The 15,000-nt window shown below is 41.5% G+C and overlaps 3 protein-coding genes across 8 annotated transcripts in view; 1 reads left to right on the top strand and 2 right to left on the bottom strand.

The window, feature by feature from the left end:
- Positions 1-4,007, bottom strand: part of LOC138021690 (uncharacterized) — an 18,741-nt gene extending 14,734 nt beyond the window's left edge. For 2 of the 3 annotated variants that reach the window (XM_068868647.1, XM_068868648.1), the window contains exon 1: positions 1,836-4,007. In XM_068868647.1, coding sequence (XP_068724748.1) covers positions 1,836-1,944 — 109 coding nt within the window. In that variant the 5' untranslated portion in view covers positions 1,945-4,007. Of the gene's footprint in view, positions 1,682-1,835 lie in introns of those variants that run through there. The other variant, XR_011126425.1, reaches the window with a different exon arrangement.
- Positions 1-6,961, top strand: part of LOC138021689 (transcriptional regulator ATRX homolog) — a 20,727-nt gene extending 13,766 nt beyond the window's left edge. For all 4 annotated transcript variants that reach the window (XM_068868644.1, XM_068868645.1, XM_068868646.1 and 1 more), the window contains 2 exons: positions 4,024-4,191; positions 6,319-6,961. In XM_068868644.1, coding sequence (XP_068724745.1) covers positions 4,024-4,171 — 148 coding nt within the window. In that variant the 3' untranslated portion in view covers positions 4,172-4,191; positions 6,319-6,961. The remainder of the gene's footprint in view (positions 1-4,023; positions 4,192-6,318) is intronic.
- LOC138021686 (uncharacterized) overlaps positions 6,763-15,000 on the bottom strand; it is a 27,755-nt gene continuing 19,517 nt past the window's right edge. The window contains exons 16-21 of the mRNA XM_068868639.1: positions 13,228-13,262; positions 12,997-13,055; positions 11,828-11,879; positions 11,200-11,247; positions 10,268-10,354; positions 6,763-8,255 (exon numbers count right to left, since the gene is read on the bottom strand). Of these exons, the coding sequence (XP_068724740.1) occupies positions 8,139-8,255; positions 10,268-10,354; positions 11,200-11,247; positions 11,828-11,879; positions 12,997-13,055; positions 13,228-13,262 (398 nt within the window). The 3' untranslated portion in view covers positions 6,763-8,138. The remainder of the gene's footprint in view (positions 8,256-10,267; positions 10,355-11,199; positions 11,248-11,827; positions 11,880-12,996; positions 13,056-13,227; positions 13,263-15,000) is intronic.

Raw genomic sequence — 15,000 nt, 5'->3', positions numbered from 1 at the left:
GGAAATTCGCACCCAAAACGTTCCCACGTACAGATTTTTTTTAAACTTGCCACGCAGAAAGGTAATGATCAACTTTTGCCAAAAAGGAAAAAAAATGGGAGGTCACCGTGCTCGTTTTCGAGATCATGAAGTGCACTTTTAGAAGTTTGCGTTCTTTTGAGACGATGTTAGCTTACAACTGTCAGCAATAAAAAAGCTACATTAGTGAAATTTAGATCAGGTTAACGTACTCCATTCAACATAACTAATATAACTAAACAAACGTTTGCAGCTGATTTCTTTTTCTGAGGTGAAATAGACCTTGAAAAACGATACATAGTAGTCTGAGAAAGAAAACTTCGGTCGCACGAGATCACAAAAGGCGAAATATTTGAAACTTCTCACGTACAGATTTTTTTTTGTTTTTTGTTAATGGACAAAATCGGGAAAGGAAGTGATCTACGGAAAGAATCAAAGTCTCTCTGAGACACCTCATTGATGATTACCGGTAGTAAATGACGAAAAACATGCGAACAGAAAAAAAGTGTAAGAATTCCCCCCCCCACCCAAAAACTTTGCTACCAGTTAATGTCATATCAATTTTGTTCTTGTTTGTTATTTGAGAAACTTGTTTCTGTGCAGTAGACACATAATGGGCTTCACCAATAAGCCCAATGTAGATGCTGGCACATTCACCTGTCTCAGATTGTACAATGGTAACAGGAGCAAATGTTGCTAGTGATTCAGCAATATGAATTCTTAAACTTAGACAGTTGGCTACTGCTTGGATAATAATTGCATCAGCCCATGTTCCCTCACATGACACATTGTTCAAATATTCTTGCCAAGAGTGGGCAGTATTACTTTCTATAAACTGTTCGGGGTTATGCAATAAATGGTGAATACCAAGGCTACGTACTTGATAATGATTGTTTGGGGTGCCATACAGCTGATGTGATACAGCTCGAAAAAAGCAATCTCCACCACCCCCAACATCTAGTGGAATCCTGCCTAACTGAGATAATCTAGTTTCTAATAAAGAGACGGAATGTAGGGGTTGTTCTGGATTACTGCTGTGATCTAATGGTCCTGGATTTGTTTCTATATCTCCACTCAATGAAAAAATTCTATTAGAAATGTATGTTTTCACCTGATGGTGCTGTGAGATTTTGAAAACACTAACAACAACATATACACGAGACAAAGGAGGTGTTTTAGTTCTCTTCGCGTATATATTACAAAAGCATGGTGGTCCTGGATTAGTTTCGATATCATTACCAAGTCGTATTAGTTCAGGAATGTAAAATCGATAAAGATAAATCTGCGTAAGCCATAGGCGATTCCAGATCATCCTCTTGAAACGACTGACATCTAATTTTAAGACAGGCAAATATATTGCTTCAAGATAAAACAAAAGCAGCAATGAACACCAAAATTTTCCTTTGAAGCAATCTCGATATTCTCTAGAAGTTAAATAAATTTTATGCATTCCAATAGCAACTCTATATTGTGCTAAACTATTTCCCATATTGAGAAACCTTACTCACCAACGCTATCACTATTCTTCAGTGTTTCGCTACAGCAAATCCAGCTCAATGAAACTCAAATTCACTGCAGTTCACTTCAATTCCAATTAAATTCACTTTCAGTCCTACAAAGCTTTATATTCAACAGATTCAACTTTGATTGACTTGGAACCTTGGAATAACTTGGAATGTGAGTTTGTCTTGGAAAGTCGAATCCACAGCGAATTGAAATTCGTTGCACGGATGATTCGACAGTGGTTTGTTGTGTATATGAGTGTTTCCTATTAATTATTTAGTCAGAAAGAACGACAAAAAACATCAACTTCTTACCTGAAAGTCGTAAACTCCTCTCCTGCCGTCGCTGAATAAAAATGGCTGATCTACGGTGTGCTTTGTCATTTGACTTCAGACGAACATTTTCCATATCAAGACCGAGCATATCCGACTACTAAATACCTGTGACACAAGTTTATCGTGAATTCAAAAGATACGTGGAACACTGTTCTTCTACGACTTTTAAGACTTTAATTTCATAATTCGATGAACTAAGAGCATAGGGTAGGATTCGCACTTGGGACACGTGCACTTAGCGCTTCCGTTCCCGAATGTTCGTACACCAATTCGGCCGTCCGAAAGAAAGCCGAAATTTAACAGCCCATTGATCGAGTGAACGAGTAAGCACCTGAAGTCCCCCTCACTATACCTCATTGAGACTTCGTCATCAATGAGGTAAAATGGGGGTCACCGAACATTCAAGAGAGTAAAATCACTGAGAAGTTCTCAAAGCGATTGTCTATTCGCACTGTCACGCCATTGCGTGACATTTCCGAGAAGACCTGGGTCCACAGCTATCCCATGATGCCACACGCTTTCACGTTCCACAAGAAGTTTGCGCCTTCAGCATCGGGTTTACCTTCGTGGTTTGCGATGCATGACGTGTGCGTGACATGCGCGAAAAAATGCGCAGTAACAATGGGTGCGAACGTCCTTAATACGTTGTTGTTTTTGTCTGGTTGCGTAGTGTTGGCAAAAATGATTAGATAAGTTACCTGTCGCTTTTTTTAAATCCCCTTCCCTTCTTCTCGTTTTAGAAATATCTTTTAGCGGGTTCCGTCTCTGTTGCTGTTTGTTGATCGCCATCTTGCATAATCGGTCGTGCTGTAATGAATTCGAACAAAAGCAGCTAATCCGTTTATCGTGCGTGTTTAAAAGGTTTTAAATGGAAGCGTCCACTCTACTAGGCAGTGGGCTAGGAAGCAAAATCAATCACAAGCCCACGAGGTCAAGCCACTAGTCCAAAATAAGGCCATTAAAAATATACCAAGGGAAGGAGGAAATCCTTCTGGTATCCCACCCTTCCCCCGAAACCATTTTACTTCGCCGTTGACATTTCAGAACACTAAGATTTATTAAATGGAATAAAAAGGAATAACACCCACCCTGTTGTCGTTATTTCATTTTTTCGTAAATAAGTTGATATGAAGGTCCAACTTAATGCTAATCTAGTTACAACGAAGGGTTGTAGTAAATTGATTTTTCCATGAAACTCAGTAGTCCAGGGGCCAGTGGGAGCGCATTTTCATTAGGTCGCTTAACGAAGTCTGCAAACAAACCACTTTTGGGAATAAGCGACTGCGAGACAACGGCTGTCGTGAAAACACGGCTAATGTCGTTCCCAATTCAAATCTCCCCGGGTTAAGATTCTTTGTGTATTGTATTTGCACTATAAATGTAGCATTCACATTCAAATGTTATGGAAATACTTGGAATAAAACGCTTTATCCCCGAAGAGTTCGAATTGTGTACAACCTTGAGTTAGCCGGCGATTTAGTTATAGCGTTAGTACCGAGCTCTGCATCCTCATTTTTTATATTGAGTCGGGCGGTCTATCCAACCGTAAAGTGTCGTATCATTCAGCACATGGAATTTCCGAAACTGCAAACCAGAATTTTATTGTTAGATGGCTTTCCAAAACCAAGCGGTTGGCAGTTTCACAAATGGCTTTAGGGGTCCGAAAACTTTTCTGGACTTTCGGGAAACGGGCCCCTGGCTCGGGTTGCTCGAAGCGTAGTTAGCGCTAACCAGCGTTAAATACCATGGAAACCAATAGGTTCTGGTACCTCAGAGCAATCAGGGAGGCTTACGGTTGGCCTCATGGTGGGGGCCTGGCCGGGGACATTGTGCTGTGTTCTTGGGCTTTACTCTCACGGTGCCTCTCTCCACCCAGGTGTATAAATGGGTACCGGCGTAATGCTGGGGGTAACCCTGCGATGGACTAGCATCCCATCCAGGGGGGAGAATAAATACTCCTAGTCGCTTCATGCTTACCTTACCTACCTCAGAGCAACCAGCCGCTGGGTGTTTCGATCAAAAGGAGCTGAAACAACAAACACAAAAGAGCGCTTACACTGAGTCACTCCACTCAAAACTCTGCATGGTCACCATCAAGTCATAAATGTCGTTCATCAAATTAATGACATTTACTTGACTTGACTTGACTTTTTTTTTCACTACTTAGACTTCCTCATGTCATCACAGTTTGCTTGAAAAACGATGCTCAGATTGAAGTGATTGTATCCAATCGACAGAGGGCGCTAGAAGAATCGGAAGAGCTTCGGGGGAACTTCTTTGAAGTTGTGGAGGCAATGGCAATGCATCTGATGTGAGATCCCTCAACTTGTTGAAGGTGAAGGATACAACTAAAATCCTCGAAAATAGTTTTAAGATACTCGAAGGTTAATTTATCTTAAAGCCTGGTTTTCACAAGAGCGCTTATTTCACCGTGAAAACGGTAGCGTAGGAATCAAAATGTTTCCTTTTCCTCGCGCTCTCGCTTATGCGTACTTTTGCTTGCGTTGTGTGAAAAACAGGACGCAAGGCAAGCCTGTGATGTTCGTCCAATGAAAAAGACCCGTTCCAGATTCCACTTGCAGCGCTGCGTTGTAAGAGAAAACATGGAAGTAGTAAATCTTTGTGTCAGTCTGCGCCGTTGTTCGGATCTCTTGTGCTTGCGTCGCTAGTGTAAACCAGGCGTAAACGAATCGCTGTTCTTCTTGGGAAAGAATGTGTCTTCTGTGATTGATACTCGAAGGTTAATTTATCTTAAAGCCTGGTTTTCACAAGAGCGCTTATTTCACCGTGAAAACGGTAGCGTAGGAATCAAAATGTTTCCTTTTCCTCGCGCACTCGCTTATGCGTACTTTTGCTTGCGTTGTGTGAAAAACAGGACGTAAGGCAAGCCTGTGATGTTCGTCCAATGAAAAAGACCCGTTCCAGATTCCACTTGCAGCGCTGCGTTGTAAGAGAAAACATGGAAGTAGTGAATCTTTGTGTCAGTCTGCGCCGTTGTTCGGATCTCTTGTGCTTGCGTCGCTAGTGTAAACCAGGCGTAAACGAATCGCTGTTCTTCTTGGGAAAGAATGTGTCTTCTGTGATTGCCGGGACGAACTTGGTCAAGCTGTCTTAGTTCGTCGTACGATTGGTATGTTGGTAACCAAGGGAAACGACACTAATCAGATTACGAGTATCAGCGGTAGTTTATCGGTCTAAAGGAGCTACCGCAAATAGTTCGTCTTGGGGTGCAGGGATGGCGCCTTCCACCAATGTGGCCCGGGTTCGATTCCCAGACTCGGCGTCATATGTGGGTTGAGTTTGTTGGTTCTCTACTCTGCACCGAGAGGTTTTCTCCGGGCACTCCGGTTTCCCCTCTCCTCAAAAACCAAGATTTGACTTGATTTACTTTCATTGTTAATTTCAGTTTACAGTGTCCCCAATTAGCGCTCCAGCGCTAGAACGACTAGACACTTAAATAAAGTTCCTTTCCTCTCCTTTTCTTGGCGGAGTTTTCCCCATTTTGGGCAGTGTGGCCCAGTGGTTAGGGCGCTTGCCCTTGAGATCCCGGGTTCAAGACCCGCTCTGACCACTCGTTGAATTTGATCCTGGTAGTCCCTGGTTCAACTTCCCAGCCGCACTTGTAAATAGCCAACTGGTTTGCCTCCAGCCAGTTGGGATTCTTAATAGTTGTTGTTGTTGTTGTTCTGTTCTGTCGTTTCGTTTCGTTTCGTTGTGTTTCATTGGCCCTGAAAAGCCCCTATGGGGAGCGGTCAATTAAGTATGTATTGGATGTATTGTATTGTACACATGATCCGGCCCACAAACGGAGCGTATAGTCTTAAGTTTTTTCCTATTATCGTCTTCTCCTTTCAGTACTACGACCATCATCCGACTCCCGAGCAATCAGGTCAAAACGCGTCTATCTGTTTCTATGCGACTTGATGCTTGTCGATTTTGATCGTTCAAGATCGTCGTTTTGCTTCCATGGGAACGGCTGACCTTTGCACCTGACCGAGCCCTTGCAAGGATAACAGGCCAGTTCATACAGGGAGGGGTAGCCAAGTAGGCCATGAGTGCGACAAACTCAAGTCAACTCGAGACTTGCTTGACGCCTGATCGTGTTTTGATCTGCTCAAGTAAGCATTCGAGGGAGATTAAAACTAGACTTGAGATCGTGCCCTGTTGCTAGGGTCAGGTTTTGACCTTTTGAACAACGACAGCGTGAACCACGCACATGAGATTTTGAGTTCTATTTGGAACTGAGTTTGTCAGTGCCATGACAACGTGACGTCACACTTGAGGACTCTAAAAATCCCGTTCACATTCAAAGTGAGAACTCGGGCATACTAAAAGTCTTCCTACGTCCCTAGTATGAACCCGCCAATTGTCTCGTGTTACTTGACTCTAGTTTGTTAGTCAACAAACCGGGATCTTTTTTTTACTGGGATCTGACTGGATACTTGCACTTTGTTTCTTGCAGGCCAGAACTTGAACTGAAGGGCCTCGAAAGTAGTTCAATGTTGCCTTCCAAGGGGTTTTTGACAGCTCTTGGACATAAGAACACATGTGTAGCTTTCGTAAGGACAGGCATGTCAGTGTTGATAGTTTAATAGACGCCTGTTGGAGGAAGCCAACTTCCCGGACTTCTAAAGTTAATTCCTAAAACATAATGTAGAAGCAAGGATTCCCAAAGTCGCCTTAGAACGATTGGTTTTATTGACTTAAAAAGTGATAACATTACTTCCTTGTATTTCACGGCGTTCACTGTGTAAATGATGCTGTAGGATGTAAATGCACCGTGCAAATTCCCATCCTGTGAAAATCAACTGATCTCCTCAATGGCACCTGTGTGTATGTTCTGTGGTTACCCCAAGTAGTTTCCCCCAAACCGACGAAGATGAGGTCATGGAACCGAACTAATGAAGACTTCTGCCATCATACTTTATTAAAATTCTATCACTAAGGTTTAACACGAAAATTTTCCTTTAAGCCCGTCGCTAATTACTAAATCCTCTAATATTTCCAAATGCATGGTAAAATGATTATTTCCTTGATCCTTGATAATATTTTTCTTTATAAATTTTACATCCCCAGTTCGGAACAAATTAAAACCTATGATTACAGCCGTGTTTCATTATAAAAGGCTATAACTTATAAATATTATTTGTGTTTGTCAAACGCACATTTTGCATTACGAAAATAAGTCTGGTCCCAGTTGTTCGAAGTGTGAATAGAACCATCCACTGGATAAACCACTACTTACAGGATAGAGCGAGTTTCAATTGAGTGTCGTAAAACCAAAACCAAAACCAAAGTAATTACTTTGGCCAATCAAAAAGGACTGAGACAATCCCGCAAACCAATCAAAACTCGAAGTAATTACACGTAGCCGACACAAAGCGCGGGAAAATGTGCACGCGTGAGTCAGGATTGGTTTTGGTTTCACTTCTGATTGGTTGAAAAAATGGCGCGAGAACTTTGAACCAATCACTGAGTGAAGTAATCATAAACCAAAGTAATTATCTAATTACTTTCGACACTCAATTGAAAACCGCTCTAACTCAATTGGTTTTGCTGGTGTCAATCCGGTGGATAGCGCTATCTACCTCATGAACAACTGACCCCTGATGTGTGCGCAAGTCCTTGAATTGATCCGCAATTCACGTGAAGTCATAATTTCAACAGAGCCTAAACCGTCTGGCAAATACACCTTATTCCAAAATGGCCATCATTTTAAATATTCTTTTGTTTTTATTCAATTAAGCCCTTGATGTCTCGTTCTTAAGCTTAAAATTCAAAAGAATATTTCATCTTGAACGAGGCAACAAGGGCCAATTTGTATCCGCATAAATCAGCGACCATTTTGGAATAAGGTGTATGCCATCCAGCAAAAGGAACACACGAACATTTGTTTCCTTTTTAAACAGTGTAATATTCCCAAGGTCGAGTACTTGGTCTCAGATGCGGAAACGCATTCATCGTTTTTTACGTCCACTGCAAATCTGGAGCACTGATTTCAAAACGGTTAGCTTTTTCAGTCCTTTTAGCTGCATACCTGGTCGACGTGGCGGCTATATCGGCGGTTGCGTATATGAGCAAACGGAATGGTGGCATCTGTTTTTTTTCTAAATACTTCCTTTGTTTTCATGTAAAATCAAAGCCGGGAAAGGTGGCTTCGGCGGATGGCACTGAAAACTAAGCAAACTAATCAGTCCTCGTGCTCAGCTTCCAGAGATAAGAAAAAAACAAGTTCTCGACAACTTTCTTCCCAGGTGTCTAAAATGTCAGGAATTGTTTGAACTAATCGGTAGCATTGTTGTTGAGTTCTTCAACGTACGACTCCGGAAAAGCTCCTTCTACTGATCCGGTTTTTCCGACTATCCAACCATTTCCTTCGTTCCTGACTTGCACAATAATCTAGCACAAAAAAAAGAAAAACAACGCGTTAGCTTTTGTTAGCAACAAGTCACGGAGGGAGTAGTCCCCAGAGGCCCGTTTCTCGAATGTCCCGACACTTTACGGGCCATTTTCGGGTGGCACAATTCCTTTTGTATCTCAAGAACGGAGAGGATTTAAGTCATCAAACTTCACAGTCCTTTTTCTTTTTGTTACCTTAAAAACATGTTAAAAGATCTGCTTTCCAAAACATGCGGTTGGCAGTTTCGCAAATGGCTTTTCGGGACTTTCGAGAACAGGCACCAGAATAGTAACAGTTTTTTTAAATGTCAATGGAGAGTTTTAGCAGCGACGAGGAGTACGAGCTAAACTCTAAAATTAATTCCCCATATGCGCAATTCCAGTTTCCATTTCCTACTCTTTGTTTTCGCTCGACTCCTTGAGAAAGCATGTCAGAATAATGATAAATTGTGGACCCTTAAAGTGGCTATCGCCAAACACACTTCCAAGATGCACTTTCTTTATTCTCCCGGTGAAATCGTCCCAAATACACGGTGCTGTTTTTAGAACCTTTTGATTGAAATTTCTCTTTTTTTATTGGCTTTGAAAAACGGGAAAAGTGGTCATCCTTTGATCAATAACCGAGCAATGAAGGGGAGTGGGTTGGATACCGGGTTGACGTCACAGATTGCTTTGCTTTCCCCGTCTTTTAAAGCCAATAAAAAAAGTGAAAATTTCAGTCAAAAGATTTTAAAGACAACACGATGTATTTGGGAGTATTTCAGAGAATAAGTAAAATGAAACGTGTTTGAGGTTATGTCGGTTTGTATGCTCCCACTTCTTAACGCCAACCATTGTTAGTTTCCTAAATGCAAGTGGACGCTCGCACAATTAATTATGCTTGTTAAAAAGGGACAAAACATTAAGATGTGCTATTTACAGAATAAGGATGACATACATGTGCATCAAAATTCGCCATATAAATAACAAAGGTCATATTTACATGTTAAACGACGCTACAGTTACATCAAGATTATCTGATATATTTACAGCAAGATTCATTAGCAATATAATTCCGGTTTCCGGTTTCCGGTTTCCGGATTCCGATTTCCGTTTCCAGATGGATTCCAGCCTTTAGGGCTGCCCACTCCTCACTCTTTAAATCCAGCGGTATTCTTGTCCTCATGTAAGAAGTGCTCGAATCTCGATGTATATGTATATATATATATAATATATATATCACAAATTTTGATACATATTTATCACGAACCATGTAGATCTATAAGACACGGACGTTAGCAGTCATACTGTGTATGATATCACGCATCTTGATGTGTTTAAAACTCGATGGAAAGTATCACGAATCATGATGTATATTTATCTGGAAACTTGATGTACATATTGCTAAAGAATCTTGATGTAAATGTACCAGATAATCTTGATGTAAGTGTAGCATCGTTTAACATGTAAATATGACCTTTGATATTTGTATGGCGAATTTTGATGGATGTATAACAGTCCTGATGCACATGTTCAACCACTTGATAAGTATGTCATTCTTATTGTGTAAATAGTACATCTTAATGTTTTGTCCCTTTTTATCAAGAATAATTAAGCAAAAGAACTGCTACTGCTTGCAACACAGAAATTCTTGTTTTTCATCCATGGATTTGCATGTCGAACATAGCCTTCGCTATTTCATTTTCAGCACTTCTCTACACTCGTTTCTTACAGCTGCGGCCCCGCTTTCCAAAACAGGGTGTCGTTAAAATGTTCTGGAGAGTGTGCTGATGCACTGATACATCATTCAATCGGCCACGTTCCATATATCAATATTCACACATGGCTACGATGCTTTACGGTTAAATTTGAATATTGTTTTGTTTAGAAATCTCCCTTGAGACTTGCGAGACAAAGAACAGAACTGAGTCTTGAGATTGAAGCCTCGTAGCCATGCCTGAATATTGATATATCGAACTCGGCCTACTGATACATCATGTCTGCGCAGATGTAATGCAGTGTTGACCACTGACCTGATTTGCTTGAATCGTCAGCTCATCTCCCTCTTGACCATTGAAATCGAACAAACAACGGAGGATGACATCATGCGATGACACGGCCTGCAGATGAAAAAAAAAGCACGTGGCTTCTGCATAATTATACGCAGGTATAGGGTAAAAAACGCCGGGTAATATACGTCATGGGTTCTTAAATTAAGCTTAATACTCTGTTCAAAATGAAATGAAAATAATTGAACTCCTATGGCACATTACCTCTAACAAGAAACAAAATGCTCACGATGGTTTGCCATTTTAGTCAATCGAGCTACTCTGGCGTAAAAAAAAAGAGGGGGGGGGGGGGGGTCTCGATAATTCTGTTTTTTCGTACTTAATCAAGGACTGCTGCTGCGGGATTGGTTACTGTGAAATCGTCCGCATGACTTCATTCGTTGGCTCAAAATATCCGTCACTAACTCTTTTGCCCAGTTCACTCGCGTCTTTTTGTTTTATTTTTTTCGACCTTTCACACGATTTCTGTAACATCGGCTTTTCATCTTGTACTCAAATTAACTACCCGGATGAGGGCGCAGATATATTTTTTCCCAACGCATCTTGAAAGGGCGTGGTGTTCACGGGGTTGTGGTCTGTCCTCTGTGGTGTATCATGGTTAGGAGGGTAAATACTCGGAGATATTAGCAACACCAAGCTACTCTAAAATCCGAGGGTTAATAAAGATATGATGATGAGCCAATTATCGGCAGTTGTTAGTTTTTCCCGACCATGCATACAGTTTCAAAAGCAACCAATATGAATAGCGCCTCTCGAGTAACGGATTCACCAGACAAAATCCGGGAGGTAATGTTTAAAAAACGAGCAGCAGTGTTTTATCGGGGTTTAAAAACACGAGGTGTAGCCGAGGTGTATCTGTTAGGCTCATGAATTATTAATGAGTTTTTTAAAAATACCTGAACATAAGACGCAGGGAAGAAGCCTGTCCGACGCCCACACATACCCTAAAGCGTCACAAAACAATATTAGTTTAAAAGACAACAAAATATCCATAACTATGTCCACGTGCGAAGAACATTTCGTAAGGAGGATACTAAGACCCTTTGAGCCTTTCAGAGGAGCAACAGAAAGCAAGTTTCCCGATTGGCTTCCTTCTGCATTAACACGCAAAAGCAGTGAAAACTAACGGCGATTTGCTTACGTGCGATTTCCCGCGGTTTCCGCAGGTGGTGAGTATTTTCTCTGCCTTATGATAATTGGTTCACTTGTCTGGCTGTCTCTTGTGATTGGCCAAAGTAATTAAGTAAACGCCACATTGTCAGCCAATCACATGAAAAAGCAAAACCAATTGTGACTTGCTCGCACGCGATTTCCTGCGCTTAGTGTAGGCGGCGAGTAAGTTGTGATTGGGTGACTGGTTCGATTGAACGCTAGCCTGCGAACGGAGACGTATTTCCGGCGGTCGTTTCGCGTGGGGCGACTTGCCTAACGCGCTAAGTGTCCTTGCTAAAATCAATCGAAATCAAAATGAACAGAAGAGTACAAACTGTAGCCTAATAAACTAAAAGAAATGGTGATTCTTACTTCCCACCAGTTTTCATCTGCGCTGTTTAGAACTTTAATCCTGTCACCGGCACTAAAAAAAGAAACAAATTTCTCATTTTTCACGCTATCCAGTAAATATTTAACAATTATTCACCGAAGAGAAGGTTCGCGGCTAGGTAAATATCCACCACTAGCCACCGACACTGCGGTGAATAGTTGTTTTAGTATATACTAAAACATTGAGATAATATAGCACAAAAAGATGACTTCAACTCATTTATTCCTGGAACGATTACAATATTTTCGGACGCAAATCCCCCACGAGTTGCTTGGAGGCGAATAGTTAACAATTGTTTCATGAGTACGCGTTGGATACATACAGTATATCTTATTCCATGGTTTAACATATAATACACGCGGATATTTTGCGAGTTGCGCAGTATTTTTCCCAGCCCCGCAGGGGTGAGGAAAAATACGAGCAATGAGCAAAATGTCCGCGAGTATTATATGTTAAACCAAAGAATAAGAGATTTATTATTCCACTTCAAAAAAGGTGTTATTTTGCTTCAATTTTATTTGGTAAGTGTGTTTCTAAAAAAATGCATCATCTGTCCTTCAGGGTGCTTGCGAACGACGTAAAGAGAACAGAAAGCCAGCTAAATGCCCTTTATTTGATTGTATAAACGAAATGACGAATGACAAGCGATGACAAGCTAAATTCTCAGGCTTTGCATCGCGTTGAAAACAATTTCTTTCATGGAAAACTCCCATTCCGTCCGTATTTGCCCTGTTCTAAACCGGTCAAACCTGGACACTACAGTCAGTGTATTACCGTCTCATATTTTGCGCGTGGAATAATAAGAGATGGTAAATAGCCAACGAGTTAGCTATAACCGGTCTCATATTCAGCAAGCGCGAATGGAATAATTGTTTTATCGAATTTTCATTCAATTCTGAACGCTTGGACACTTGGAAATTAAAGCCAGTCAGTTCCCAGCTTGGCAACCCTTGACACAATCAGATTCCATAATAGTTCATACGGTATACTGATGATCTGATAACCGAGTTTGAGTGAACCAATCAGGAAGCTAGAAACGCGATATCTGAGATCGCAAATTCAATAACAAAGGATATTCGGACTTTGAGCAGCCAATCAGAGCTTCCCTAATAACATATATCACCGAAAAAAAGGGTTGATATGTGCTCACCATAATTTCAAGTCTCCATCATTCTCTCCCTCGAAGTCGTAAAGTGCTACACAGTAACTCTTAAAAGGAAGAGGAAACATAAAAATGGATTGACTACCAACGTTTGTCGTTGTATATAATGCCGGTAGGGCAAAGCCCAGCCTGCGAGCAGGCCCCTCGGAGCGAAAAAAAAAATTCCGGAAGAGAATTCCAGAAAGCCTTCTCGAAGAATACCACAAGAGGAATTCTTACCATTTCTGATGAAGGAATCATGCTCTCTGCTGTATCTGAATGAGAACGAGAAAACGACAGTATTTAATTGAGAAGGGCAAACACACATGGTGCGAAGAAACTCTGAAGTTGCACCTCAGGGACAAAACACATGCAAATAATCTTAAATGTTTTATCAAGGAAGCTTTCAGACAGACATCGTTCGATTTTCTTGAACAGCGATGTTGAGAACCTGTTTGCCCTCCTCTTTCAACATCGTTCGGTACGCGCGTGCGCACTAAACGGTCTCCCACTGAAGTATCCATGTCCGTATCCATGTCCGTATCCATAGTAACAATGGCGGCTGCACAATGGGACTGAATCAAAGGCATCACGTGAAACTTTGTTGAATCAAATGTTCATGATTTGTTAAAACCGTTTGCCAACCCTAGCAGTCAACATCGTTCAACAAAATCGAACAGTCGTTTGCCCGAGCCTTAATTAGCCTGGAGTGTCGATTTTCGATGAGTTAGGAAACTGACCAGAGTACCCGGAGAACAAATAACAAGTCAGGTTAGAGATCGATTGAAACTCAGCCCACATACAATAGGCCTTTTGCAACTAACGATCACATGGTACAAAATCCGCCATGCTGGAGGGCAAGCTTATTATTATTACCCCACTGGGACATTAAAACAATGAGACCTGAACCAGTCAAGCTTGACTTGCCTTTGTTTTAATGTCCCAGTGGGGGAATAATAATGAGCTTGCCCTCCAGCATGGCGGATTTTGTACCATGTGATCGTTAGTTGCAAAAGGCCTATTGAATAGGTGGGAGGAGCGGACGATGACAACTGCACCGTCCTGATACCCACGGTGCACAGCAAGGAGTATACACCAATTTCGATATATTTAAAATTCAGTCCTAAACAAAAGGTATCATCTCGAGGCTCTGGGGAATAAACCCATACAAATCCTTATATTTATTCCCAAGAGCCTCGAGATGATGCCTTTTGCTTAGGACTGAATTTTAATACATCGAAATTGGTTTATTCTGAGGGACACATATTCAGAGAATAACCTCGTCCGGTGAAATAAAAGAACCGGTGCTTTGGCAAGCGTGCAATCTGAGAGATATTACAGTGACTGACACGGCACACTGCTACTTGCCATAGAAACAACAAATTTCTCTTATTTTTTCTCAAGCATATCAGTGGTCCGGAATCGTAAATCCTCGAATGTGATTGGCTAATCCCGCGAGCTCTAGCGGTCCTGATTTTCCCATTCGGAACCCGCGTACGGACCGCTCAAAGTTTAAAGGCGCCCGCAAACGACGAAACAATGTTGCGAAAACATTGTTACGGAAGCAACTGTTTCCCCGTTTGCAGCTTCAGGGAACATTGGTTGCGGAAGCAAAAATGTTTCTGAATTTGTTCAGAAACATTTTGCTTCCTCAGCAAACGTTTCCTCGTTTACGCGCCGAGGAAATGTTTCGGGAAACTGTGTGTCCGCAACAATATTTCCTCCTTTTCGGGCGCCTTAACAATTGCACGTTCGTTTCGTTTCACTTTTAAACGAGTACTACATGTCATTTTGAAAATTATACTTGCCTGCTTGTTTTTCATTATCAAGCTCACTTTTAATAATACAGTTTCACTGACTGATCCTCTCCAGTGTGTTTGTTCTCAAGGTTTTGAAATGGCCCCGAAAACAATAAAGTTAAATAACGTTATTTGCCGGCCTTGGTCGGTCCGTATGGGGAAAAACCGTGCCCTCGATCTGGTCTGCGCAAGGTCCGCGGTCGTAAGCAAGACC

Source organism: Montipora capricornis, chromosome 10, assembly GCF_036669925.1.
Source record: "Montipora capricornis isolate CH-2021 chromosome 10, ASM3666992v2, whole genome shotgun sequence".
NCBI lineage: Eukaryota > Metazoa > Cnidaria > Anthozoa > Scleractinia > Acroporidae > Montipora > Montipora capricornis.
The sequence above is the reverse complement of the archived record's forward strand: the minus strand, read 5'-3'. Positions and strand labels throughout refer to the sequence as shown.